Here is a 27928-nt window from a genome sequence, read left to right on the forward strand (position 1 = left end):
AGAGAGATACAGTAAACTGTGCTGATAACCAGTCTGACCTGGACTGCTTCACCTCCAACAACACAATCCATGACCCTGATGAACCAGAATCATCCCGGTTTCATACCTGAACTCACAACCTGGTCAGACCGCACACTGTCAGCAGGAATGAATAGAGAAATGTTTAATTTCATATGTATGTAATAAAGGGCTGCATAATGATTTTTACATTAACATTTAAACAATTAAACACAGTCATTGACGTCCCATTTAGGGCACTTTATGTCAACTGTGAAAAAGATCAGGAGCTGGTACAGCTTTAGATTATGGCCCACAATGTACAGCATATATATATGTATATATATATATATATATATATACATACTGTATATTATTTCTACTTCATTTAAGAATATTGATCAATTAAACTGTTTGACACTTACTTTTGGAAACAATCCCAAAACATTTATTTAACAGAATTACAGCAACTTATATTAATACACAATTGGTAAAAATTACTCTTATATGAAAATGCTCTGTGTTGCACTACCAGACTACAGTTGTTATAGTATATTTGCTATCTACTGATAGTTGATTTGTGAAAAATAACAAAAAAGTTTTGATGTAAACTATGAAAGTGAAAAGTTAAGGTTTCATCAGGGGCAAGATATTTTTTCCTGGAGGGTCAGATTTGGCCCACAGGCCACTATTTTGCCTACCACTGGTGTACCAGTACAGTAGGCTGATAATATATGTAAGTACAAGGGAACAGGATGTTAACGTAGGGAATAATGAGCTGACACTGCAGGTATTTTATAAATAACTAATACTACAGGGTGCAGTATGACTTATTAACTGAGCAACACAGCTCAGTAAGCAAGTTTACAACAGTTACAAACTGTACAGTAACGCAACATAAAGTTTAGCATCTTTCATGACTGCTTTCCATTGATGGACACTGGTTTTCAGCAGCTGTATTTACTGTAGGAACGTCATTAAAAATGCTTTTCACTTACTGTACTCAGATTTATAAAGCACTACAGAACTAATTACTATATCTTCCCCCAAACTTCCAGCATTTTTGCTCAGTAATGTCACACTGTAACCTGTAATAGAATAAATACTCAGTGGTTAAAAATACTTACAGTATAAGGTCCCGTTAAGTTCCTCCCCAATGCCAGACTGTTGCTCAGTAGGTAATAAGTATACCTGTAATATTAGTCACCCATTGCTTTAAAAAGTACCTACACTATAAATTCTTTTTTAACTGCCAGATTGTTACCCCCTTATTCCCTAACTTCACACCTTGTTCCCTTGTACCTACATGTATATATCAGTACGTACTACACTGGTAAACTGTTAGGACAATTGGGAGTAATTACACAGTAAATTGTCGGCCGTATTCTAAAGTTCTACCAAAGAGCTAAGTGGAAAATGTAAACTCTACAATATCTCCTCACACTTTCAAACAGTGCTCATCTAAGGTGTGAAAAATATTTGTTCTTCAAGAATAAATAATAATAAAGCATTTTTAGAACATGTTAATGGTATATATATACTGCATATTTCTGCGTTGTGATTAATTCATATATAGCAGCTGATTTAAACGGAGCATATATACATATTGTTCAACATTTCAAATGTTAACAGACAATTTTCTTTATAGCTGGATTAAAGTATTTCTGTAGAAAGTCTTATTGTTAGTTTACACTGTTATCATCTTAGAAACTCTGCTTATGTGAAGTTAACTCTTATTGTAGGTCATTTTAATTTATTGCTGATTAATTCCCTTTGATGCTTGCTAGCTAGCAATTAAAATTAGTAAAACATCTCAACATGATAAACACAACAAAAGCAATTATCAAACATGAGTAATATCAGACCTCAAGGGCTCTACAATTGGTCCGACTTGTTCAAAGTCTAATTGAAATCACATGTAGACATCCCTTTTTGCTTGACTTCTTTTAAATGTCTTGTTAATAGTTTTGTATTATTAAAAAGGTCTTTGGGGAAATATCAGTTATGCTCCTTTTTGTCTCAGTTGCTGGAGGGGCATGACTGTGCTTGCGTGACATTAGCTGGAAGGCTACTGGTGTTACACTGTGCAGAACGGAGACAAAGTCAACAAACTGCTGTAGCTTCAAGTCATGGACAGAGTGTGTTGTTAGCAGTGGTATTGAAGAGTAAGAACCAAACCTGCATCCAACGGGTCCGAAATGACATTTGCAAGTATGTTTAAATGCTGTTTAAATGCTAATTAGCTGCACTTTTCCATGGTGAATGTTTGTTTGGTGGCTCTTTCAACAAGCTAAGCTGCAGGACAAGACATGTGTTCATGTTTGTAAGTTAGATCAGAAGGAGACTTTAGCAGGAAAGCTAATGTGGGTTGTTGTTGAGTAGCAGGATGCAATCAGGCTCAGTGTGACCGTCTGCTCTGCCGATGATAGAACAACACGTTATCACTTTTTTTCAAGATTTTATTTGCTGTATTGAAATACGGACTCCAGCTACGCAAGCTGATGATGGAACAGTATTTCATTGAAATAATGTAAAACTAGGGGGCGCTATAATGAAACCAAAGCATTTAAATTCTAAATTTCTCCCCTTTGGTTTCTGATTTTTTTCTCATAAGGAGAACACAAGATGAAGTGATTTACAGAGCAGATGTGTGTTCTGTGGCAAACAAAAACAAAAACAAAAACAAAAAAAGATTTAATTTTAGTTGGACTTTAACAAGTAAGCTGTTGGTTCCCTTGTCGGCTCTCCAGTGCTTTTGTTTCCAATATACAGGACATGTGAAATAAGGTCTGTGAGCCTTGAAATATTTTACATTTTGTCTGGTTATTTTTAAGTGAAATGATCTTGAAGAAAATGTGTTCTTCATTTGCAATAGAACCTCTATTTTAAAAAAATTATGAAAGGAATCACTGGATTACTCTATGTTGTGATTAATGACTGTGGACAGAAATAACAATTACTAACGAATCACTTTTAGATCAGTTAATGCAGCTGCCCTGAAATCAAAAAATTTGCATGACTCAACAAAATTCATGATACATATGTACAGTTGTTTATTGACCTGAAGCAGTTAAAGGAGATTACTGGTGTCCACAGTCCATTTTCTGAAGTCTGTCAATCTGAAGGAGTTAAGTGATGCCTGGGACTCTACTGATCCTGAGCAGCAGAGATGAAACCTGACCTGCGGACAGCAGCTTAAATAAATACTGATATTCACATCTGATGTTCCTCATCTCCTGATGAACTCTCAGTCTCGGTCGGATCAGATCCATTTTGTTATCCAGTGAGCAAACCAGAGAGAGAGAATGACTGGTCTGGTCGTGTTAGCTTTCAGCTTGGTTAACAGACCAGCCTGCTAACCCCTCTTCTGCTTCCATGCACTCTACTTCTTCTTGCCTCTGAGCCGTTGTAGTCTGCTACACCAGTCTGCTGCTGCAGGGCATTGTGTCCTCAGGAGCTGCAGTCTGCTGAGTGCTGCTCTAAGCTTCGGTGGAAGTGAAGCAGGCAAGTTGTTGATAATGTTCAGAAGTTTGGTTGGGCTGTACCTTCTTGGCCTAGTTGCGCTGGTTGTTATCTGCACACTTACTCAGATTAAGAGCAGAGTCTCTCACACTCTTTACACCATAACCTGAAGCCAGAGAAGCCGCTGCACTGCTGCGTGCCGCTATGAATATACAGCATTTGCATATTCATAGATTCTGTAATTTTTAATGAGGGAGAATGTCATTTTAAGGATTTTTAAGTGGTAATTATGCTTTTTTTTTGCAGAAAAACCATAACAGACACATTATTGTTCCAAGCAGAGCATCTTTATACATCATAATTACATGTCTAGACAGGATCTTTAAAAACACATCAATGAGCCACACTGTTGCACTGGCTGACATCCATTCATTACCATGAACACACACACACTGTAATTTATTTTTTACTTAATCCTACACACACCATCCTGCTGCCAGAAATACTTACTAGAGCACCAAATGTGGATTAATCTGCTGTTGAAAATAGTCTCCAATAAATGCAACATTCCCTCCTGTTTGTTAAAATCTACAGTGGACAGCTGTTTTAGGAAACTACGCAGCCTTTTTTAAACAGAAAACTAAACATTTCTGAGGTGTTTTTAAAGATTTACATCTTCTGTAGGGACTAAAGGGCTCGGAGCTGAGAGACACAAGGTTGGGAAGGAGAAAAGTTCTGAGAGATGGTTTGTTGGTTTGGGTGTTTTCGTGGGATTTGTTGACAATAAGAAAAATATAGTCGTCTCGTCTTCTCCTCGTCCTCAGCTGAAGAAGTCTTTGGAAATGGCCTCCACAAAGTTGGGAGCCGACATGAGGATGCCGATGGTGCAGAGGATGGTGAAAAGCGAGAACGCCACCAAACACAGCCGGTCGATCACCGCAGCAGCAAACTTCCACTCATTGCAGACCGTCTCCTCCTCGTCCTGCCCACGGAAACGCCTGGCGATGTATCTCACCTCCTCCAGGATCTGATTCAGCTCCGCCTCCAGTGGCGAGCCCCCCGCTGTTCCACCTACTCCTCCTCCTCCTCCTCCTCCTCCTCCTCCTCTTACTCCAGCCCCGCCTCCTGCTCTGAGCACATCCTCCCCGCTGCTGACGCCGCCTCCAACCAGCCGCGAGCACAGGAGCTCGGGTTCGCTGGGCGAGGCGTAGTGCAATCCCTCCATGCCACGGAACCCGACGTACAGGAGGTTGCCGTTGGTTACCTGGGGATGATGTCGCAGCGACCCCTGGCTGACGCTGAGCTCAAGGCTGGACAGGCTGCCACGCCGACGCTTGGCGGTGTTGGGACACGCCAGTTGGACCTTCGCCTCGCCGGGACGACGCATCCGCAGGAACCAGGCGCACCAGTTCAACAAAATCACACGAGTCTGAGGAAGACGAAGAAGAAGAAGAAAGATGTTAGTATGAAAGTATCCTCATGTCTACAAATATGGAAAAATAAATCTCATTTGCTCTAGCGATTAAAATATTTCTTATGCTAATTGTTTTGACATAAGTGATTTCACTATAAAGTAATCAGTATTTGCCAAAATCTCTCATTTTTTTGGATAAATTGATGAAATTTACAAGTCGTCTACAACATATCTTCTCTTGATAGATGTAATTTCACAAGATATTGAATTTACATTCAGTTACACAATGTTACAAGTTGAAATTTTGATCCAATTTGAAACCCAATCTACAAAAAAATTACTTTTCCAGTTCAAAACAAAAATTCCGTACAACTTTTCTGATGAAACTTGAACAAAATAAAAAAAAAAAACAGTTTTAATCAGGGATCAATAAATAAATCCATAATTCTTGAGAAAGGTGATGCTCGCTAACTGGGTAGGAGGTCTCTGTCTTTGCAGCGAATAGTAAGAAAAAAAAAAGTCAGAAATCGTTACATAAAAACAAGTTGATTAAAATTCATGTATGCAGAAACGTGTTTATGCGTAAAAAATATGCTTGTACATGAGAGAGATATGAGTTCATGTGTGACATGTATGTATGTCTGTGTGAGTGTGCAGCAGCAGCAGCAGCAGCAGCAGCAGGAGCAGGCAGGCGGATAAAAATAGAGCATGAATAAAGTGGATCTGCAGCTGCTCCGCTCTCAGAGGAAATCTTCTCCTACAGTCCGATGTTTGAGTTCACATCCAGCTCATTAAATATTTAACTGTCAAACTCTTTACTGTTGACTGTCTGAGAGTCTGAGCATCAGTCAGACTGCCACCGACACTTCACTGCTTCAGTCTCTCTCGGTCACTTCTTGTGACTCGTGGAGGGAGATCGATGAGGAAGTTTAGTTAAAACAAAAATCCCTCAAAAAACAGCGAACAAGCAGGTTCGTCCAGATGTTTTAACACAGATCCGTTGTTGTTGTGTACAAATTTCTTCCCTTTCCTATTTATTGGCCTTAAGTTTCTCTACTTTTTCTTTCACTTATGTTCCTTTACTTTCCTTTTACTTCTATTTCCCCCCTTTCGCTCTCCTTTCCTTTGCAGTGTGACTAAATTTCTTCAGCTGAATCCAAACGTCCACCCATCAGACTTGCAGACTGAGCTCTCGTGGATTTTTGTCATATGTGCCGTGATGTGTTCACTGTCATCATGTTAAGTCTGCCAGAGCATAAAAGGTGCTGTTAGACGGGACCTCACTCATGTCCGCTGTGATAAATCAAACTTCCTGACCCTGTAACCTACTTTAAAGAACTCTGAATGGTTTTTAATGTTACTGATGTTAAAAATGTATGCAATATAAAACTCATCAGTAAAATAATAAAAAATAAATATTATAATTTGTGTTTTTTTTAAATTGTAAATTGTACTTACTATTGTTGTGATAATTTAATTATTACTTACTTGTGGAATAGTGGTTTTGGACAAATCTCGACACTCACGGAAGTCTGCACACGTGGATTCAACCTTTTCTTTTCTTTTTCTTTTTAATGTACTCAGATTTCTTCTCCCTTCATTTGTTTCTTGTTCTTGTTTACAGAATCCCCTCCCGACCTTTCCTTTCCTTTCCTTTCATTTCCTTTCATTTCCTTCCTTTCCTTTTCTTTGCAGTGTACATATATTTTCTTACAGTAGAGTCTGCAGCTGTGTTTATCATCGATGGTGTTTATTCACTCATAACTAAAGCAGGTGTCTCGGTTCTACATTGCAGCAGCAGTTACTTCACAGTGAACTGCAGCTTTCCTTCATCACTCAAACCTACAGAAACTCAGAGCTGATACAGAGAAGTTATATATATATATATTCCTATATATATTTCCTTAATTCTACCTTTTCATGGTGGATTCATCCACTGGTTTGTGGTGACATAAAGCTTTAAGAAGCGACCTTGAGACCGAGAGGTCGGCAGTTCAGTGTCTGAACTGTCAAGATAAATCTGAGCCGAGGAGTGACAGTCGGGTTAGCAGCGACAGAGGGAAATAGTGTAACTATATAAATGATTAATACAAAATTCAGAGAGAAATGCATACAAATAAGTTGATTGTGAGGGAAAGACATTCATTTTTATTTTATTTTTTTCTAATCTAAGATCACGGAAACACTTTCAGTTCTGAGCGAAGCTGCTGGAAACAAACAGCAGCTGCTGGAGTCCAGATTTCATAACGTGAGACAGATTTGTTCTTTCAGCCTCACAGCTTCATCTTCACACCTCAGCTGGAACATCACATTCATAACACGCGACAGAGCAGGACAGTCACCTCCCCACCTCCACCTCCACCTCCACCTCCACCTCCACCTCCACCTGACCCCGACACCACACACCCAAACACACACACACACACACACACACACACACACACACACACACACACACACATCAGGTAATAGCTCTGACCTTCAAATCAAATTCCACCTTAATGGAATTTCTCTTGCTGAGATTCCCGTAGGGGAGTTAGTGTGTGTGTGACTGAGAAGGACTACATGTGTGAAGTAATTCAAGCTGCAAGTTGTCTTAAAATAAATAAATGAAACACATCAACATCCAGTCAGTGGAGACTGACAGCGCTCGTTAAGAGCTTGTTGAAGCTCGTTAAGGACCTGAAGCTAATTAAAGCTGACTTGGCAGAACGTTTGGAGCTCATACTGGACTCCCAGCAAATTAAATCAGCACACACAACAGAATGAAAGTGGAGAAAGAGGAAGAAGATGAGCCACTGACCCATTGCGGCATGTGTCCTCCGTCGGGGTCGTGGTGATGATACTGCAGAACCAGAACGGTGGCGATGACCGACAGACCCACGATCACCATGGTGGTCGCAAAGTACTGAGCTGAAACACAAACGCTCTTGTTTGTGATTGAGACGACGACACATCAGAACCAGTGAAGAAAGACGTCCCGTTACTGCTGTATTCAACGCTTGTTTGCAGTATTTTAACATCAGTATAGTTTAGACTGGTCCAGGTGGAATACACATCCAGGTAAGTTGTCTTATTTACATGCTGTTAGCTGGATAGACAGTAGGGGTGTGCCCGAATACAAAGCACAAATAGTGGGTTTTATACGAATATTTGTTTCATACAAATACAGATAATTTCGCTGCCTCAACAAATACAGATACAAATACAAATACTGGGATCTCTGCACATCCCTAGTAGACATGTGGGTAACATTCAGACGACAGAGATGGAGAGATAACTCGGGGGATGAAGGGATGATATAAGTGCTCACCTATAAGAGGAACAGAGTCAGAGGTCGCCGGCATGATCTCAGCCACCAGCAACATGAAGACTGTCAGGGAGAGCAACACTGTGATTCCTGCAGAGAAAAGAGATCATTAACATCCGCCTTAGGGTAGAAATGTATTATTTATTCATTGAATCCATTGAGTTTAGCGTGCTGTCTGTATATTCTCTGATTCAAGTTAATCCCCAACGACCAATCAATGGTATGTGTACGATAAGAGCATCTCAGTACTACTGTTATCATAACACAGTTTAGATTTTCGTCATGAAAAGCATTTCCTCAGTGAATTACAGCTGCTAATAAACTGTGTTGTGTTTACTGGTTTCACTGGAAACAGCAGCATGCATGAAGCCGAGTGTCCTCAGCTGTCTGGCAGACATTTCTGTGAACAGCTGCTCAGCTCAGGAGTCGAGAAAATTGGAAGAAGTGTTGACAAAAAAAGAAAGATACGAGATAAAAGGATGAATTCCCTCGACTGAACATGAGGGTATGAGTCTGTATTGTGTTGCCAATTTCTGTAAAAGTTAGAGAGGAGGAGGAGATTTCACAGGCAGCATCAGCGAGCAGGAGAAGAACAGCAAAGCTCCTCTTCTTAAATATGTGAGTTAAGCAAACTAAACTTAAGAGAGATCTGAGGATTTGAGGTCTTGGATATGTGCTAAAGCTTCAGTGCTGAAACAACCATAAACTGAACTGTACTGGGAAGGAAGATGGTATCTCAGGGTTGGAAAAACTAAACAAAAAAACTAATCACAGGTGTAAATTTGAGCCAAAAGTGGTGGCATGATACCAGAAATTACACTTATATTCTACTCAATTGTTTGTTGCTGTTGTAAATTGAGCAGCATTTATTTATCACACTGAAGTTGGAGGTTGGAGGTCAGAGGTCGTGGTGGAAGGACGGCGTTTAGGACACTAACCAAGTACTGCCAGAGTCTAAACACAACCATAAAAAAAGTTAATAATGCTGGTATTATACTGAAAGATCAGATATGAACTATGTTGTCTCTGGACGTGTCACTCCTACTGTACGTTCAGTATCAACATTTTTGCAACTTTCCAGATACATTAATTAACTAGGGCTGTAGTCTGCTGGTCGATTAGTTGGTCGATATGCTCTCGTCCGACTAAATTCTCATTGGTTGAATAATCTCTGTGTTATTTTCATAATGAGAAAAGTGCTACATCAATAGCTTTCCAGGATTAATCCATTATTTCCTGCGGCAGGAGGGACAGACTAACAAATAACCTGTGAAAACAACGGGGGTGTATTCAAAACACCCCTGTTGTTTTCACAACTTTGAACTCGCCCAACCTGATGGAGTCTGGCAGTAAATGTACAGTACAGACTACAGTGTGTCAGTTAATAAATGCTAAAAAGTCACGTCTGTTGTTTCCCCAAATGCTGGAAAAGTAAAGGGGGTTAGCTCCAAAGTTAGCAACAACTTGGGTTAGCATAACCTGAAGATGCTAAACAGAGAAATGTGTTTACCGTGCACTCTGTCCCGTTACATCGCCATTATGTACGATTTCAAGATTTTCTCATTATGTTGAGACAAAAGATCAATCATGATGTTTCCTGTAAAACATATTCGCTGTTTAGTCGTATATAAACATCATTTCTAGGATACAGAGTTGGTTACTGATATCAAAACAGTATATATTTATATCTTAATTTGACAAATTCATGTTTTTCTATAAACACCTTTTGTTTTTTCCTTTAACTAAAGAATCCAAAGTTCAGCTCAGTTCAGCTACAACAACACCGTCTAAAATGTCCAAATCATGTCCTGTTTCTGGATCTATCTCATTAAGAAAACGTGATTATAAATCACTGACCAGAATGTCAGTACTGGTAGTTGACTTAAACCACCAGGATAAATGACAATAAAGACATTTTATAGAGGCGACTGGAAACAAATCCACCTCATCAGACTGTTCACTTGACCTGCTGCCACACCAGTGACACCACTGAGAGATTTCTATTGGATAATAATAGTAATAATGTTTTCCATTTTTTCTTTTAACTGGTGATAAACCTCCAGCGAGGCACAATAAGCTTTAATTCTGCAAACATTACGATCCTCTGTGAGGAGGGTGAAAGGTCAAAGGTGAGAGATTTACACACCACCTCTCCGCCTCCTAAAACTCCCTAATAAAAGGATCCGGATCAATAAAAACAACAAAACCAAAAAGGCTCAACACACACACACACACACACACACACAAAGGAGAGCTAATTGAGTATCAGCTTTTAAAGTGTGTCATAAAACTTGTTTATAGACGTATTATTGATCAGTTTTTGCCTGTATCTTATTTTCTTTTAACGTACCACAAACTACCAGACGCCATCACAATAACCCTGTAACACTATAAACTATATACTGTACCTACAAATTACATATATTTATCTTTTAGGTTACAAAATGTATAACAACATGTCTACATATCATCCATATATGGAGCTATTTCCCTATCTTTATTCAAGAGCGTGGTTTATCAATTTGAGAGCATAGTTTATTGATTTCACGTTCAAATTTTGTAATTTGTCCCTCAAAACCCTGCCCTCACACTCAAATATATATATAATAATTGGATCTTTTGTGCAACAACCCTGTCAAATTCCCCCAACCAATAGAAGGCCGGGTTTAGTGTCGACCAATGAAATGATCCCTGCCTCCTTACGACCTTGTTCGCTTTACTTCATTTTTTTATATGAAAAATTAAAGTGATAAGCGTCACAAGGACCCACAGTTGTAGTTTTACTTCCTTTTGGGACCCACAGTTGTAGTTTTCTCAGGCCGGTTAGCAGCTCCTCCATCCGGACTGCTGCTAGCACGAAGCTACTGACATCGTTAGCTTAGCAACAAAATTTGAACGTGAATCAATAAATTATGCTCTCAAATTGATGTACCACGCTCTTGAATGAAGATAGGGAAAATGCTCCATATCCATAACTGTTAAATATATACTTGAGCAGGCTGTATATATATAACCACCTACTGTATGTATATAAAGTTATAAAGTTTTTTTTTTACCTGTTCAGTATTTATTTCAGCGTTCCTGACACTCTTACACACCTTTTGCACTATTTGTATACTGCTCACGGTTTACAGAAACGGTTTCACCTGTATACAGATATTATATATTGTTGTATATGTATAGATCTATTTTTTCATCCACTTCTCTTTGTTCAGCTTGTTGTCCTCTCTGAAGACTAAACCAGAGTCAAATTCCTTATATGAGTAAACATACTTAGCCAATAAAGAATTGCTTTAAAATTTTTAAAAAGATAAGTTTGATTCCTGTCAAATCTCTACTCGCTCGCTCATTAACAGTCGCTGCAGATAAGAGCTGAATGTGTGGAGACCGATAGATCCTGTTGACATTCAGGTTTGACTGAGTGTGTAAATTAAACTTTGACTGAAAGATTTTCTATCAGATCTCATCAGCTGGAAGCCTCCCTGCAGCTTTAACTTCCTGTTTCAGAATGTTTTATGGCTGATGAGCATTGACTCGGAGCCATCAGTCATCTGAGGCTCTCGGCGGAGGAACATCCAGCCCGAATATCTCCTTCAGCCGTCTGACTGACCCAAATACTGTCTGGATAAAACTTATTCTAAAGGACCAGTCAACCAAATAACATAAAAACAGATCTTCTTGCCTTTTTGCAGAAAAATTTAGTTTTATAAGTTTATTTGTCCACCACAAATAAGTCTAATAATCTTCACTGTATTGAGGTGGAGGCAAATATCTCAGGGTCTGTTTCCATCCATATGTTTTATTTCAATTTTCAATTTGCACATGAAAAGAAAACCCAAGTGGAAATGCATCAAATAATTTGAAATAATCTTGAAATGTTGCAAAAATGATGCTGTATTGATAAAAGTAAAGTGCAACAAAGTGTAATGGAAACAGACTTATCAAATAAATGATGACATAGCCTACATGAAGCATGTGATCTGAACATCCACTTACACTTCTGAAGAGATGAAAAATAGCGGCCCGGATTTCCAAAGACCTACACTCAACACTGTGCCTGAACGCCTCCTGCGTGACACATAAACTGAGCACCAGCTGCTGCTGTTCTGCTAACGTGCTGCTGCACATAATGCCAGAGGTGGAAGAAGAACTTAACTTCAGTAAAAGTACATAAGTATTATGAGCTTGATGTAGTTAAAGTATTGCAGTAAAAGTACATAAGTATAATGAGCTTGATGTAGTTAAAGTATTGCAGTAAAAGTAGTGGTTTGGTCCCTCTGACTGATATATTATTATATATGACATCATTAGATTATTAATAGTGAAGCATCAGTGTTAGAGCAGCATGTTACTGTTGTAGCTGCTGGAGGTGGAGCTAGTTTACACTACTTTATATACAGTTAGCTAGTTTAGTCCAGTGGTTCCCAACCTAGGGGTCGGGCCCCTCCAAAGGGTCAGCAGATAAATCTGAGGGGTCGTGAGATGATTAATGGGAGAGGAAAGAAGAAAAAACAAAGTTCTGATACACAAATCTGTTTTCAGTTTTTGGACTTTTTCTCTAATCTTTGATTTTTGCTGAAATATTGGATCATTTGAACATTTATTGAAATGAAAGCATGTGAGAAGTTTAGAGGGAAAAATCACTATTTGGTGGAGCTGTTAACAACTCATAGACATGTGAAATGTGACCCCGACTACACACTGCTTTTTGTAAGACGTCAAAAGCCAAAAAGGTTGGAAACCACTGGTTTCATCTTTAACAATGTGTTGTATTTTAAAAGCTTGTTATATTATCCATTGTGTCAAATCTTCATCTGAAAATGAACTAAAGCTGTCAAATAAATGTAGTGGAGTAGAAAGTACAATATTTCCCTCTGAAATGTAGTGGAGTGGAAGAATAAAGTAGCATCACATGGAAATACTCAAGTAAAGTACAAGTACCTCAAAATTATACTTGAACAGAACTTGTACAGAACTTGAGTAAATGTAATTAGTTATTTTCCACCACTGCACTACACCTCCTGTGTAGATATGGTGTTAATCTGAAAAATAAACTTGCATTAAGAATGTAAAACACACAGTCCTCACCCAGAGAGATCTTCTCTCCGGAGTCGGCGGGCAGCAGGAAGACGAGGAGCGCGAGGGTGGAGATGAGGACGCAGGGGATGAGGAGGTTGAGTCCGTAATAGAGCGTCCTCCTCCTCATCACCACGGTGAAGGTCACGTCAGGGTACGGCTCCTTACAGCAGTCGTAGAAACGCTCGTTCCTCCGTCCAGGAACCTCTGACACACACGGAGGGACACACAGACAGGCGGTAATACCATTTTCTGGCATTTTATAGACCAAACAATTAATAGATGATGAAAATAATGATTAGTTGCAGCCCTGCAAGGTGATCACAGGCTGCAAAAGTCAATTAAAACAAGGAAACATATTCCATCTCCCTGTGTAGACCTGCTGCTGAAACGCAGGATCAATACACAAGAACAAACAACAGAATAAAACAGTAGACGTGAGCTTTGATACGACAACAGAACGGTGAACTCAAAGAGATCTGCAGGTTTGATAGAAGATCAGAGGACGTATTTAGAGATTTAAAAAGCCAGCAGCAGAGTTTTAAAATCAATTCTGTAACAGATTAGAAGCAGCGCAGAGATCAGAGAAGTTGATTGATGTGTTCAGCTTTCTTGGTCTTTAATAGGATTCAAGCAGCAGTGAATGAATGAATGAATGAATGATCCGCAGCTCTCTGAGAGCTTTTTATCTGACGAAAGCTCATTACAGAAAAAAAAAACCCAACAAGAGATGAAGGCAAAAAATTTTTTTATCAAGATTTAATCAAACTTCTGCAAATTAAAAACAGAAGATAAATTGAGACTCTGGGTGACAGTGGCTTCAAATTTGCAGAAACAACTGGAATCTTGTGTTATTTCACCGATGTGTTGTATAGAAAACTGATGAAGATGTAAAACATACGACGTGTAAGTCATTTCCCTCCAGTTCAACACAGAAGAACATTCGCTTCCAGTCACATTCGACTGCTCGACCTGCAGGAATGAGGCCGTTTTAACCTCAAATGGCTTTAGAAATGTAATTTATTTCTCCACAGGAGAGGTATTTAAACATTTCACAGAGAATCAAATCCTCCCCCGCCCCCGCCGCCGCCGCCGCCGCTGCTGCAGGGAGGCGTGAAGCCGCCTGCCAAACAGGACTGACGGTAATGAGGCCCGCTCGGGTTTTTATTACTGGAATAATAATCGGTTGCCATATTGTCTGCGCCGGTGATAGATTAATAAAAATAAAAAAAAAATCCAAACATGACGAATTCAAATAAGCAACACACATGATGACGGGATAATAACCACAAGCTTTTACTCCCATCTATCTGTATTTATTCCATATTTCCTCCTGGACCTCTCACCTCACCGGAGAAGACAACTATAATAAGTTAAATCTATATGTATTTTTTAAAAAGTAGTAACTACTGCAATGTTTTTACATCCCACAGTAGAGGTGTGAAGTGTACGGAGCTGTTTTATATTCCCATTTCAATTTTCAATATCACTTAAAGTCCTTCTCCACTCAGATACGTGTTGTTCCCTCAGCTGGATGTTGTTCTCGTCTCTGTTTGTTGCTGTGTTAAGTTTGGAGCCAATCGTGGTCCAGCATGCAAAGCACAAACACTGAGAGAATGAACTTTACAGTGAAGGAGGAGACAATGAAAAGTATTTACTTATTTATAGATGATGGATTTATTGATGAGGGAGAAGAAGTAGATGTGAGTTTGAAGGAGGTAATTTAACTTTTTTAACTTTATCAATCAACTTTTACTTTAAACCATGTTTGGAGGGGATCCGTTATGTGATCGATTGATGAAGATGATGCTCCTATGTGTTGTTATATGAGTATCATCTTTATTGCTATAACAGAGCTCTTTATTAAGTTGTGTTCATTGTTACTGTTGTTTTTTTAATTCTCTGATGTTGCTTTTATACATTTTTTTGTAATTTTTTTTTATTGATACCTACCCCTATACAACCATGTGTTGACACGGCAACAAATACTAAAGAATACTGAGAATTATCTGTAAATAAAAACACATGACATTTTGTTTTCCTATCAGTGGAGATGATGCTTTTGGTTCTGTGTAGTTATAATAATGTTCATCCAGTTATTCAGCCAATAATATTCAGCAAAGTTGAAGTTTGACCCTGAAACTAATCCAAATAAAACACCCACACACCGACCTTTTTGTCTTACTGCCCTAATGACCGCATAGAGAGACGTGTTCGATCAGTCAGACTCAGACTGGTACTCGGTGTTTTTTGGCCGCAGTGAGCCTTCCTCCCTCAGCTACACTTTCCATTTTTCTGGCTGTTTTACTGATTAATTACTGGAGGAAGTGGAGAGGTGACAGATAAAAACTCCCCGGTTCTATTTCCTCCCTCTGTGCGAGCCTGCAGCATGCTAGGCTGCGTTTCATTTGCCTATACATTGCTACATTGCTCAGTACATTGGTTTTAATCTCCGGTAGGTGTCGGAGGGAAGGGGGGGGCGGAGGGCTAAATGGAAAACATGCTGCTGGGATTTTCAATTAAGTTGACTCTGAACGGCCCATTGGCTGAACAGCGTCTCTGGAGGAAGCTCGCTTTCATTCTCTGCTATCTTTCTTTCCATTTCATACTCGCTTTCATCAGCGGCTACAGACAGAAGAACTTCAGCTCCCCTGAGACCGAAGACCATCCTGCCTTCATCATTAGTCTCCAGCAGCAGCTCTGTGGTGCAGCAGCAGCGGCTCCATCCTCTGTACTGGACCTTTGATCTGCAGGCTGCTGGGGACCAGCAGATGCTGAAGCACAGTCACATGGAGATCCACAAAGCCAATTATGTCCTGCAGAGATGTTGTTGTTGTTTAAAGGATTAGAAACATCTTGGGAAATAAACTTTCTTTGCTTTCTTTCCAAGAGTGAGATGAAAAAACTGGCATCAATCTCATGTCTGTAGCCAGATTTCATCCAAATTTAATGGAAATTTTAACCAAATTTCAAGAATATCAGCAAAAAACAATGTAAAAAATAGTGTTCGCCCAAATTATCAACATTTTTAAAAAGATATTTTCTCATCTACCTCACACAGTTGGTTCATGAAGATAAACAGCTGGTGGTGCAATTTTTGCAGTCAGAGTCATTAAACTACTGCAGAAGAAGAGGGAACAACAAGATGACGTAATAAAAACGAGCACCAGTCAAACCTCAAAACAACCTAAATATGACATTTCTGTTTGTTTCATGTATTAATTGGAGGAACGTTAAAGTCTCCTCATCGCTCTACACGGATCTGATGTTTCTATTTGTCGCTACTTGTCTTCTGGTTCTCTTCAGCGGAGCAGAAACGTAACTGGACATCATATGTTTCATCTATGTCATGATTTACTCACTAAATCTGTCTCCGTTTCATTTTGCATGTGAGCATTTTCCACCTCCAACATTTTTCTATTATTTGTCAGGATTTTTAAAAGTTTCCATAAATTTTTTCATGTGCAAATTGAAAATGTGAATAAAAACAGGTGGATGGAAACACACCTGCTGTTAAACGAGTCCTCCGCTGATTGATCGTTGTGCTACTTTAACATTGTCAGACTCATGATGGACAGTAAGAAAAAAATCGATGCAGCAGAACAAGAGACACACACATTCTTCTTCTGTGTCAATACCTTGCACCTACGTTACCCACAATGCAACTCGACTTGATTCACTACAGCTGTCTCAATTCAGGAGCCGCATCCTTCAAAGGCTGTATTTGAAGACCAAGGCTGTTCCTCTTCCAAGGCTTCTTCAAAGGCGGCCTTCTTTTCCTGAATCTGGAGGATCCGACGGATGGATCCTTCACAGCCCAACGTATCCCAGAATGCATTTCGTAACAAGTGGCAGCAGCAACGGTGGAGATTTTCAGCCAGGCTAAGCTGTTTCTTCACTGTCAGAAGTTTCAATATATTTTCAGGCAAGAAAGTAATAATTTAGATTCACAATATGTGGTCAGTTTATCCAAATAACACCTGTTTTTGCAGAAGTGAGGAGCCGCTGACCAGGTGAGACCAGCCGGTCATCTCAGCTGTTAGCAGCCTAGCGACTCCTGAGACGATCAGCCGGTCAACATGTCGTCGTCCCGGGTGAGAAAATGATGCGATGAATTGATCTGTGCGGCTCTTTAGAGATTTACAACAGCGCTGCCTCTGGAGCTCCATATGTACAGATACATCACATTTACATAAATATAAACAGATCAATCTGTATTAAATTCCCTTTTATTTTATTAAGCTACATAACAGTTTGGATTTTAATTATAGCTACATCGCAGACTTCAGATTATTTTGTCACAGTTCAGTCAGAGGAGAGCAGACAGGCTCTTCTCTTATTGAACGAATGAATTAAAATAAAATAATTATTAAATACATTGTTTATTTCATCTACAGTGGTCAAGGTTGCTAGGCGACGGGAGCAGCGCTTCGTGATGCGAGGGTGAAGGTGGGAACAGCTGGTGACGCAAACAGGATCAGACCATGTCATTTAACAAGCGCGTCCTTCGAAGGATGACGGTGAATCATCGGTATTATGACAGCAGAGACTCGTCATCAGCTCACATCTGCATCACTCTGATGTTTGAAAATGCTGCAAAGTCACAGAAAACTTTTGGTTTGTTTCTGAGATCTAGAAGCACCGTTTTTGGATTGACGGCTGAAGATTTCATCCTGTTTCTCTCACGATCGTCTTGACTTTCATCTCAGACAGTGTAAAAGAAGCCTGAAGATGATTCTGTCCTGCAGGCTGATGAAGGCTGGATGGCTGAAAACAATTTGTCTTTTTTGTCTGTTGTAAATAAAATGACTTCATGTCATTGAGTGTGACCTTCTTCTGTCATCACTAGTTAACATAATACTGATAATGCGCCGTTTATTTTCTGAGAGCGGAAGAAACACAAGTTTTATTTTGATATTGATTCAACTTGATTAAAGATGCACAAGACAAAAACAATGACTTCTAAATCTCCAGAGCTTCTGATGAGTGTTCTGCACAAACAGTGCACATGCAGCAGATGTGTGCGTATCACTTTATTAAAGCTCTATTTAAACATTAAACTGTGTGGCATCTGCTCAGGAGAAACCGGAGGGCCGCAGGCCTCCCAGTGTTTGTTCCATAATAAAATCAGCGCAGTAAAAGGAATCAGACCTGAAGTTTGATGATATAAATGTCATTCATTGGTCACGCTATGTTGCGTGATTTGGCATTTGTGAGCAGTCCAGTAGTATAAACATGGCTGGCAGGCAGCGGCGGCAGCAGTGCTCCAATCAGCCTTCAGGTTCACTGAGCTGCACGCAGCAGCAGCGGCGGCGGCGGCAGCAGCAGTCTGCTCGCCCTGCAGGCCCGCCGCGCTCTGCAGCAGCAGGAGGAGGATTTAATTACCAGCAGATTAATGCTGGATTGGAGCGCTGATATGAAACCCTCCACTCCGCAGCAGCCAAACAGGTTCAGCAGCCTCTCAGCTGCACGCCGCTCCCAGGTTTTAACGGCCGAATCCACAGGCCGCCGTGTTCAGCTGGAACGTTTAAATATAGTCGCTGTCGGGGAGAAAAACTCCTAAATGTAAACTTTTCAGAAACTAATTAAAACAATTTGTTTATTTTGCCAGGAACCTGCTGCATGATCAGTCAGGCATCTAACCGTGAAATAAGTTTCTCAACATTTCTTCCCTTCTTTCCTCTCTATAGCGCCTTTCACACGGGACAAAAAACCCACCAACACCCGCTAACATCTGGCTTCTGTCTTCAGTGGGAAAGAGTACAATCAGCGTTCATTCCCGGGTCAAATTCCACGGGTATTTATCAGCTCCAGCTCCGATTAGAAGTGATGGAAACACTCAGGTGGACGATGCGTTGAAGTTCCAGGTGTTTAAACAGCCAAGAACATTATTTATTGTTTTTTGACAGTCTATGGGAACAACGTGCGACTCTTTGTATGCAACACGAGGCGACAGAGCTTCTCCTGATTCGAGGGGAAGAGGAAATAAGGAGACAAGTTACTTGCAGAGTTTGAAAGAGAGACTGAAGTAAAAACCTCCGTGCAGCTTTCTGCTATTTACTGACCCTGTTTTCCGGCGTGTTTGTGGCGTCGAACGTGACATACCAGACAAAAAACAGAAGTGCTGTGTCTCAAATCGTATACTTCTGTACTTACACTTAACATTTTGAGTGCATAAGTGCGTTCACACTCAGAAGTATGGGTAATGCAGTGCACCGTGAGTACCCGGATGGTGCAACTCAAAACGGTCAAAAAGTTGAGTGTAGAACTGTGGACACTTCTTGCCCTCAACGGTCGCCATCTTGGCTACGTAGCGGAAGCGGAGGGACCGCTTTTCAAACTGGAAATGACGGCTGAAGACGTTGTAACTACGGTGAACATCACCACATTATACAAATGTAAGTTATACATGTGTTTTTTTAGCGCTAAGCACCACTATACTGTTGTCAGATATAAGCCATCAGTATGTTTTTTGGGTTAATTTATCAGTCTGTAATGATTTGGTAGCGCGAGCGATTACGCGAATGCTAACGCTAGCTAATGCTAATTTGCGATCGTCATATCCGGTAAGTGCACAACGGCTGTGTTTGATTTGAGACGACACTACTCTGTCGAAATTCACGCACTACGCCAGTAAGTACAAGTACAAGTATGTGATTTGAGACACAGCTAAAGTCAAACTCATCTACTGGCAAAGGGAAAAGATTTAAATCACCTTTTTTAGCGGGTTTACCAGTGTTTAAAAACCCCACATATTTACGCTAATTTTGTTGTAAAAAAGGTAAAAGATTTTCTTGGGAGTTTTTCTTCTCTTCTTGGTGCCCAGTAGATTAGATTAAATGTCCTGTCGGTTATCGATTAATTAGACCAAGTGGATTTCCTCCTCTTCCTTCATTTTTCATTCTTGTTCATGTCCCCGGTGAAGCCAGGCTTATCTGTCCAGCCCTGATTACAGAAACAGTCTCAAATAAGCCCTCATTAAATTAATGAAGTCATTATGGACGTGTGTGTGTGTGTGTGTGTGTGTGTGTGTGTGTGTGTGTGTGTGTGGCGTCAAACCATGAGATCACTCGATAATCAGGCAGGTTGTGGGAGATTTTTAAGACTGAAGTATTTTAGTAAGAATTTAGATTAGTTTGAAATACTGAAACGTCCACATACATTTGGCCGTGTAACGTACAGTACGTCATACTTTATAGTTAATCCACTTCCAGCTCCTGTTTTTAACCAAAGATATTAGTGTTAAATGTAATATACAGGAAGTTAATTCAGGGATTTTATAACCTTGGAACATGTTCGAGTGTGAAACGAATAAAAGTGGAATCAACTACATTTATTTTACAGAAACACTCACACAAACAGGTTTCTTCTTAAGAGGCATGTATGATTGATTTAAGAACATTTGTGGCACTCATCAATTTCCTTTGAATTTCCTCTGAGGTACAAACAAAAGGTATGAGTTCAGAGCTGTCGTACGAGTCATGAACAGAGGAGAGACACTTGTTTGATTTAGAGCCATAATGTCTGAATCTGAATGAATTTGGAGTTTAAATATGTTGCAGAAATAAACAAATAAAATATATTTAAGCATTCTTGTGAATGAAACTCGCCCACAAACAGAGCGGTTCCATCGCCTTATATTTTATTCTTACATTTTAGGGGCGTTGATTATGCTAATGATGAAGTCTCTCCTCCTCGTGAACAGGTGACCTTCATCAGGCTCAAAAACTAGAGATTTAGGACAAGTTCAGGCAGTTAAGAGTGTTTGTTGGATCCGACTTGGAAAACTTGTACGATCAAAGAGAGTTTTAGGAGAAGAATATGAAAATGTTCTTGCATGAGGCCCAGTGGCTCTAAAAGATTAAAAGAAACCAAACTTATGTCCTTTTTTAAAAAAGATGCTGCAACACACCGGGGTGACCCCCCCCCCCAAAACTTTTAAATAAAAAACAAGGTTTTCAGCCTCATGTTTCGTCTTTAAAGGGGACGTATCATGCATATTTCCAGGTCTATATTTATATTCTGGGGCTCTACTGGAATATATTTGTGTGATTTATAGTTAAAAAACTCCTCATTTATCTTCTACTGGTCCTTTATGCAGCCCCTCAGTTCAGCCTCTGTCTGAAACAGGCCGTTTTAGCTCCTGTCTCTTTAAGGCCCGCCCCCTGATGAGCCCACTCTGCTCTGATTGGTCAGTTTCAGGAAGCTTCCTCCGGCTCTGGAGGCTACGTAAACAAACAGTAGTAGTTTCTTTACTTGAAATGGGAACTTCTCAGATACATCCGTACATATTGGACCCGAATCAGATCCAGAATATGAGAGTGGACGACATGAACAACCCATGAAGCAACAAAGACTACAGAACAGACGGCCGTTTGTCAGCATGTGTGAACAATCTGATGTCATCACGAGTTTGTAAAGTTAGAAGGTAACTTTACCAACGAAGCGTTCAGAGCAGGTTGACGCCCTTTTGTTTTGAAAAGAGCATTTTTACCTTTGACCATATTTAACATCCGACATCATAACAGTATAAAAATAACAGAAAATCACAAAAAAGCACAATATGTCCCCTTTAAGAGAATGTCGATGTCCTCTTACCCACGAGGTCCCACTCTCCGTTGGCGATGTATCCGGTGATATCAGCCTCAATCATCTGCAGGTCCAGAGACCAGCCGCCGTACGTCCACGAGCCGAACTTCAGGTCGCAGCGCTGCACGTCGAACGGAAACCAGCGGACGTCGATGTAACAGGTGCTCTTAAATATCCCTGAATATAAAATAAAGATTCAGACGTATGTTGTAAAAGACAGTTTTGTGATTAGAAATGAAAACACAAATGAATGCAAGCTGTAAGGAGGAGATTAAGAGATGAAAAGATAAAGATTAAAGTTCTGAGGGGGGGGAAACATGCATAAAAAGATCAAAACAAGGTAAATAAAATGAAAATACTTTTGGTGTTTTCTCTCAGTCTCTGATCAATATCAAATCAAAACTTACAAAAAATGATAATCAGAAAAAGTAAAGAGCTTCACACAATGTGGACAAAATAAAGAAAAACAGCCATTAGGAATGAATGAAAAAGATAAAACGCCAAAAGTTGAAAGAAAATAAATTACAGACGACAGAGAAAAAGATGATTCGGTTGGCAGAAACGACTCCGAACAAAGAATGCAGAAAGAAGAAAAGTAAGTGAATGGATTTGTGCAGACAAAGGACGAGCTGCAGATTTTACAGATACAAACTCTACTCTGAAAAGTACATAACATATGTTTTTTTCTTTTCACAGGTCAATAAGAAAATGTGTCTGGTCTCCTCGTGAGAAACCATCATTCTGCTCCGGAGGACTGAGTTTTTACATTTCTATTAACTCTGTGTGAATCTGCTGGGAAATCCAATCTGTTCCCAGACACGCGAGCAACTGCTCCCTCCCACAAAGAAAAAGATGAAAGTTTAATGATCCCTGAGGGAGAAATCAGGACACTTCTGTAGCAGAGAGCATCAGGATACAACAAAGAAGAAATTAACTTTGGATAAAAATGAAATATCAGGGATGAAGGTGACTGAGATATTTAGTATGAAGTGGGAAGAAAAATGTAGATTAAAGTTCTATGAGAAGCAGGAAGTGACCGACTACAAATGTACACAATGTATCCTGCCGGTAATAAATACAAGAATAATGAAAGTATCTGTATAGTATATTCCACATAGGCTTATAAAAGATCAATAAAATGTGAAAGAACATTGAACGTCCAGATAACCGGTGATGCAAATCAACCAGCTCAGTCAACTCTGGGTTTTCCAGCTATGAGCACATTTATGTGAAAGAGACGGGTTGTTAATTACGAGCGACATCATCAGAACCGTGAATGAAGTACTTCAAACTTCTGTTTTAGGAACAGAAAAAGTCATATTCAACCAATGAAATGTACACAAGCCTGTAATCATACAACAGAATAAGAAGATACACATAATAAAAGTAGGCTGGGGCTTAAAATACATGTAGGAATTATTATATATGACTTCAGTATAGAGTGAGTATGTTTTCCTATGTAGTTGGATGATGAAGAAACCGTTCAGATTGTTTCTGCTACTGAAGCAAAGAGTGGGAAACTAGTTAATAACTGATGAGGTCGATCTGACCCAAATGTTGTATTTATAATCATGGGAGCTAATTAACAGCGTGTGGATTATTTGTCTAATAAAAGACAAGTTTTCATTTTTATTTCCAGTTATTATCACACAGTTGTCTCATGTTATTCTGAGATTTGCACAATTAAAATGCAGCTAAAATCATCATTATTATGTGATTAGTGTCATAAACAATCTCTCTGTTTGTTAGAAGCTCCGTTTTAAAACCAGAGTGGAAACAGAAAGTCTGGAACAATAAAATGTTTCTACTGACCTATAAAAATATATGTAAACTTAGGACTTTTGTCCATGTCGGGATCCTGTAAGAATGATCTGATTGGTCAGTGGTCGGGGTGTTGACAGACTCCGGAGCAGGTTAGCTGTTCAGTATATGTTGCCATGGTGATGAACCACGGTAACCCCAAATCCTGCTTCGTAGTACGGGTATCTGGAGAGTCATGCCAGCATGCATCGATGGCATTTTGACAACTGTAGCAACCGATTTAAGCTGAAAATGTCAGATCAAGGAGCACCTTTATAAATGACATCAGTGTCACAGCCAAACCAACATACGTCCTTAAAAGCCACCTGACGGCTTCTTGTGCTTGAGCTAAACAGTCCATGTGAGGGAGAAATGGAGAGAAGAAGACAGGGATGAACAAACGAACAAATTAGTGAGCTCCAGCCTTGATAAATCTTATGATAAATTATCTTGTTATCTTAGGAAATCAGCCTTTTGTTTTCTCGAGATAAATTAACTCGTGATCTCAAGATAACGGCATTAAAAAAATAATTGCAAGCGCTGCCGTTCTTGGCTCCCGTAGCTTTCAAAAGCCTGTTTTATAATCACCCACATGGACGGTTGATTTGAGAACGAGTTTCACAATTAAAGTCCCCTAATGTGAGATGAACACACCATTTTTGCAGTCAGTTTGCTGTAAGATAATCATGAATACAATTTCTTAACAATTTGTCGTGTGTCTGGCTGGACACCTGCTTTGAAAATTAAATTGAGCTGATTATACTGTGTGATTGTGTAAAAAGAGGAGAGGAGGACTTGACTGTGTATCTGATTTGATCTCTAACGTCTTCATCAGTAACATTTTGAGATAGTCGCCACGTCAGATCAGGTGATCATGATGCTTTTTATGAAGATTTTAAGTTTCTGTATATATTTCTCTATACTGTATCATAGTTTTCACTGTTAGTGGTGGAGTCTGCCGTCCCTGCACTGGGTTCAGAGTGTCCACCTACACACAAGTTACTGTTTGTCATTTCATCTCTTTGATATCAGCCTCTCTGTTTACTTGTTCACTCTCCTGCATCCATATCAGAGCTGAATGTTTCCTGCTGCTGCTGCTTCACATTAAAGGCGTTCAGCTGGTGAAACGAGACAGGTCGTGATGTCAGTCACCCAAAAATGACCTATAGTTACGTTTGAGTGACAGATGCCATCTAGCAGCTGTAGTAATTATGGAGCAGTGGTGCAGTTCAGATGATGTATGTAATGTATATGTCGACATTCATATGAACCCAACAGAGGACTTTGCAACAGGAGAACGTTGTTTTTAACCCCGAGTCAGGACAGTTTTTATGATTGATATTTTATGATACCCTTAACACCATGTTTATTATTGTAGCCATGACGATGAAGGTCACCTGGAGCATAAGTGAGACTCCAAAATAAACTCAGCATCAGCCACTCTTCATCCCTCCCGTCCTGTTTCCAAAGCCTACACTCTTTAAACTACAGATGCCTGGATACAACAAACAAAGTTTTAGTATTTATAATGTTGTGTTTGGAGGTCGTATTTACTTTTTTTCACATATCTATTACCATGAGGAGATAACAGTTATGCTAGCAGCTAAGCTAATTTAGCAAAGTGGTTTTATGAAGGCAAAAGGCATATCGCAAACAACTGTTTATCTTTGTTTCAGCTCTTTCTCTGTCCCGCTCTCTTTGTGCAAATGAACACCATCATTTTTAACCAGTGCTATTTGGGATTCAGTCTGGCTGGTTAGTGGCTGCAGGGTCATCCATCACGCCACTTTATAATCTCCACTAGATGGCGGTGGGGCAGAGTTACGGACTGTACTTTGACGACACCAGGCACCGGAATAACAACAGAAGGGCTGCAGGCAGCAAAATATGGCTGAGAGTCAGTGATACCACCTCATATCAGATATTCATTTAACCATTAGTAAATGTCTAAAATCTTAAATAATTAATCCACCTTTAAAGGACCAGTGTGTAGGATTTAGTGGCATCTAGTGGTGAGGTTGCAGATTACAACCAACTGAATACCCTTCCCCTCCCCTTCCAAGCGTGTAGAAGAACCTACGGTGGCCACAAAACTTGCAAAAAACACGAAAGCCCCTCTCTAGAGCCAGTGTTTGGTTTGTCCGTTCTGGGCTACTGTAGAAACATGGCGGCCTCCATGGACGAGGACCTGCTCCCTACGTAGATATAAAGGGCTCATTCTAAGGTAACAAAAACACAATGATTCTCATTTTCAGGTGATTATACACTAATTAAAACATACTCATGAATATTATGTTAAATTTCTGCCAAGTCTGCTAGATGCCACTAAATTCTACCGACCCACACCACAAAGTGATCCTTTAAACCCAAACCATGATCTTTCCCTAAACCTAACCAGACCTTAAACATCATAAAACATCATTATTTTCAAACAGTGACGTGTAACATTTTTGGAAAGTAAACAGATGATGTCGTCCTGCTGATTACTGCCGATAGAGGCGCCAGATTAGAAAACACTCTTATGTTTCGTTCTGGAGTCACAAGGTCAAACAGTGTAATTGGTCGTTTAATTTGGAGGACTTGTTGGGTGGCTTTTCTTGTGAAACATAAAATCAAGTCAAAAATAAAAGACAAGTCAGATTCAGGAATTATTGAGCTAATATCATGTAGTCTGATTCTGGCATGAAGCTGTTTTCTTTCTATATTTAAACTCTGTATTGTTTCATCCTTTAACTCAACAACAACAAAACTGTTCAAACTCCAAAGCAGAGATGTTTTACCCATTTAATTTTTTAATCTTTCCTTCTATGTGCTCTCTAGCTTTCGATCTTAAATCAAAGAGTTCCTGCTTCAGTGAATCAGTGTCGCAGCAGAGTGATCAATAAAGTTTCATCTTTTCATCAGTTCAGGCTCAGTCTTTGGCTCTGGGACACTTCAGCAGGACTTTTGGCTGCTGCAGGGGTCAATGTCAGCTTTCAGTAGTAATAGAGCTGTTACGACTTTTATTGGTTATTGATTTCTGCTCAGCTGATGAGTTTCCCTCCTGCTCCTAAAATACGGTTTGGTTCTAAATTACTGTTCAGTCTTTCAGATTTATGATGTTTTCTTGCAAATCCCAAAATATCCTCTATCTTCTAAATATTTACTCTCTAAAAGTTGGCCTCGATTTTTCCAAAATGTCCATACTTTGCAAAAAATCTCTGCACCTCACAAGAGTGCTCACTTACCAAAATAATTGTCAGTTTCCTAAAATTTACTGACTCACCCAAAATCCAAATAAAATGTAAAAAAGAAAGTTTTAAAAAACCCTGAAACACAATAATAACACCAACAACAGCCCTGAACTCTTAGTGTAAAACAGTCTCGTTTCCCTCAGCGGCCTGGTTGAAAGTCATGATGAGTCTCAGGTCGTCAATCAGGACCATAACTCCTCTTGACCTCCTCCTGTTGACCCTTTGACCTCATATTGACTCCCCGTGCCTCCTCCCTCAGACCTCCATAAAACCACATGTCTCTCAGGGTTTAATGGAGTCGATCACCAAAAATCCCACCGGGGAAGTGTGCGCTCTTTATTCTGACAACAATAAATTAATGTCCATCTGTCTATAACTTCCACTGAGAGGGCGTTTCAGTCATTTTAATTATAATTCTATAGATTCACCTAATTTCAAAATTCTCTGGTTTGATCAGCTGTAAATGTTAACCACTTCTTTCCAGACAGTAAAATCAGATAGATTTTGACAGGAATATAAGACATTTTGGGGTTTTGTTTGAAACTTTTGAGGGTCTTAAAGAGAGAAAGGGAAGGGCTATTTAGTAGCAGGAAGTTGGAGGGGCTTGTTTAGCAGTGGGAGGGGCCTGTGAGTGTGTGTTACCTGGTGGCAGGTACTGGCAGTAGCCGGTGGAGTTGACCAGGATGTTTGTGTGAAAGGAAGCATCAAACCTTTCATCGGCACTGTGAAGAGAGAGAAAGATTAACAGTCAGTGTCCGTTAGAGGCACATAAGGTCAGAGAGTTGACTAAATCATTTCATTTCATCAATGCTCCAGCTGAACACACACACACCACTGTACTTCTGTACTTGTGAGGTCCCTCACTGACAAAATTTATTTCCGAGTCCCCTGCCGTAACCTTCACCTGAATCTAATTCTAACCTCAAACCAAGTCTTAAACCTCAAACAGCCCTCTGAAGAGGTCAGGACAAGACAATGTCCTCACTTTCCAAACTGTCCTCGCCTTACAAGAATGTCTTCACTTTACAAATGTTCATACTTATCTTA

General features: G+C 39.8%; 1 protein-coding gene and 1 long non-coding RNA gene across 4 annotated transcripts in view; one reads left to right on the forward strand and one right to left on the reverse strand.

Moving 5' to 3' along the window:
* Positions 1-3772: 3772 nt before the first annotated feature.
* The window catches only part of LOC137183548 (neuronal acetylcholine receptor subunit alpha-7), a 54428-nt gene continuing 30272 nt past the window's right edge, over positions 3773-27928 (reverse strand). For both annotated transcript variants that reach the window (XM_067590696.1, XM_067590697.1), the window contains 6 exons: positions 27524-27603; positions 21858-22025; positions 13272-13466; positions 8187-8273; positions 7677-7786; positions 3773-4888 (listed from right to left, as the gene is read on the reverse strand). In XM_067590696.1, coding sequence (XP_067446797.1) covers positions 4280-4888; positions 7677-7786; positions 8187-8273; positions 13272-13466; positions 21858-22025; positions 27524-27603 — 1249 coding nt within the window. In that variant the 3' untranslated portion in view covers positions 3773-4279. The remainder of the gene's footprint in view (positions 4889-7676; positions 7787-8186; positions 8274-13271; positions 13467-21857; positions 22026-27523; positions 27604-27928) is intronic.
* LOC137183852 (uncharacterized) lies at positions 16673-18088 on the forward strand. Of its 2 annotated transcripts, XR_010928557.1 has the most exons (3): positions 16674-17159; positions 17252-17353; positions 17657-18088. It is a non-coding gene; the product is annotated as an uncharacterized lncRNA (long non-coding RNA). The 2 variants fall into 2 exon arrangements; XR_010928556.1 differs by having other exon boundaries at positions 16673-17353.

The sequence above is a fragment of the Thunnus thynnus genome, chromosome 5 (genome assembly GCF_963924715.1).
Source record: "Thunnus thynnus chromosome 5, fThuThy2.1, whole genome shotgun sequence".
Taxonomy (NCBI): Eukaryota; Metazoa; Chordata; class Actinopteri; order Scombriformes; family Scombridae; genus Thunnus; species Thunnus thynnus.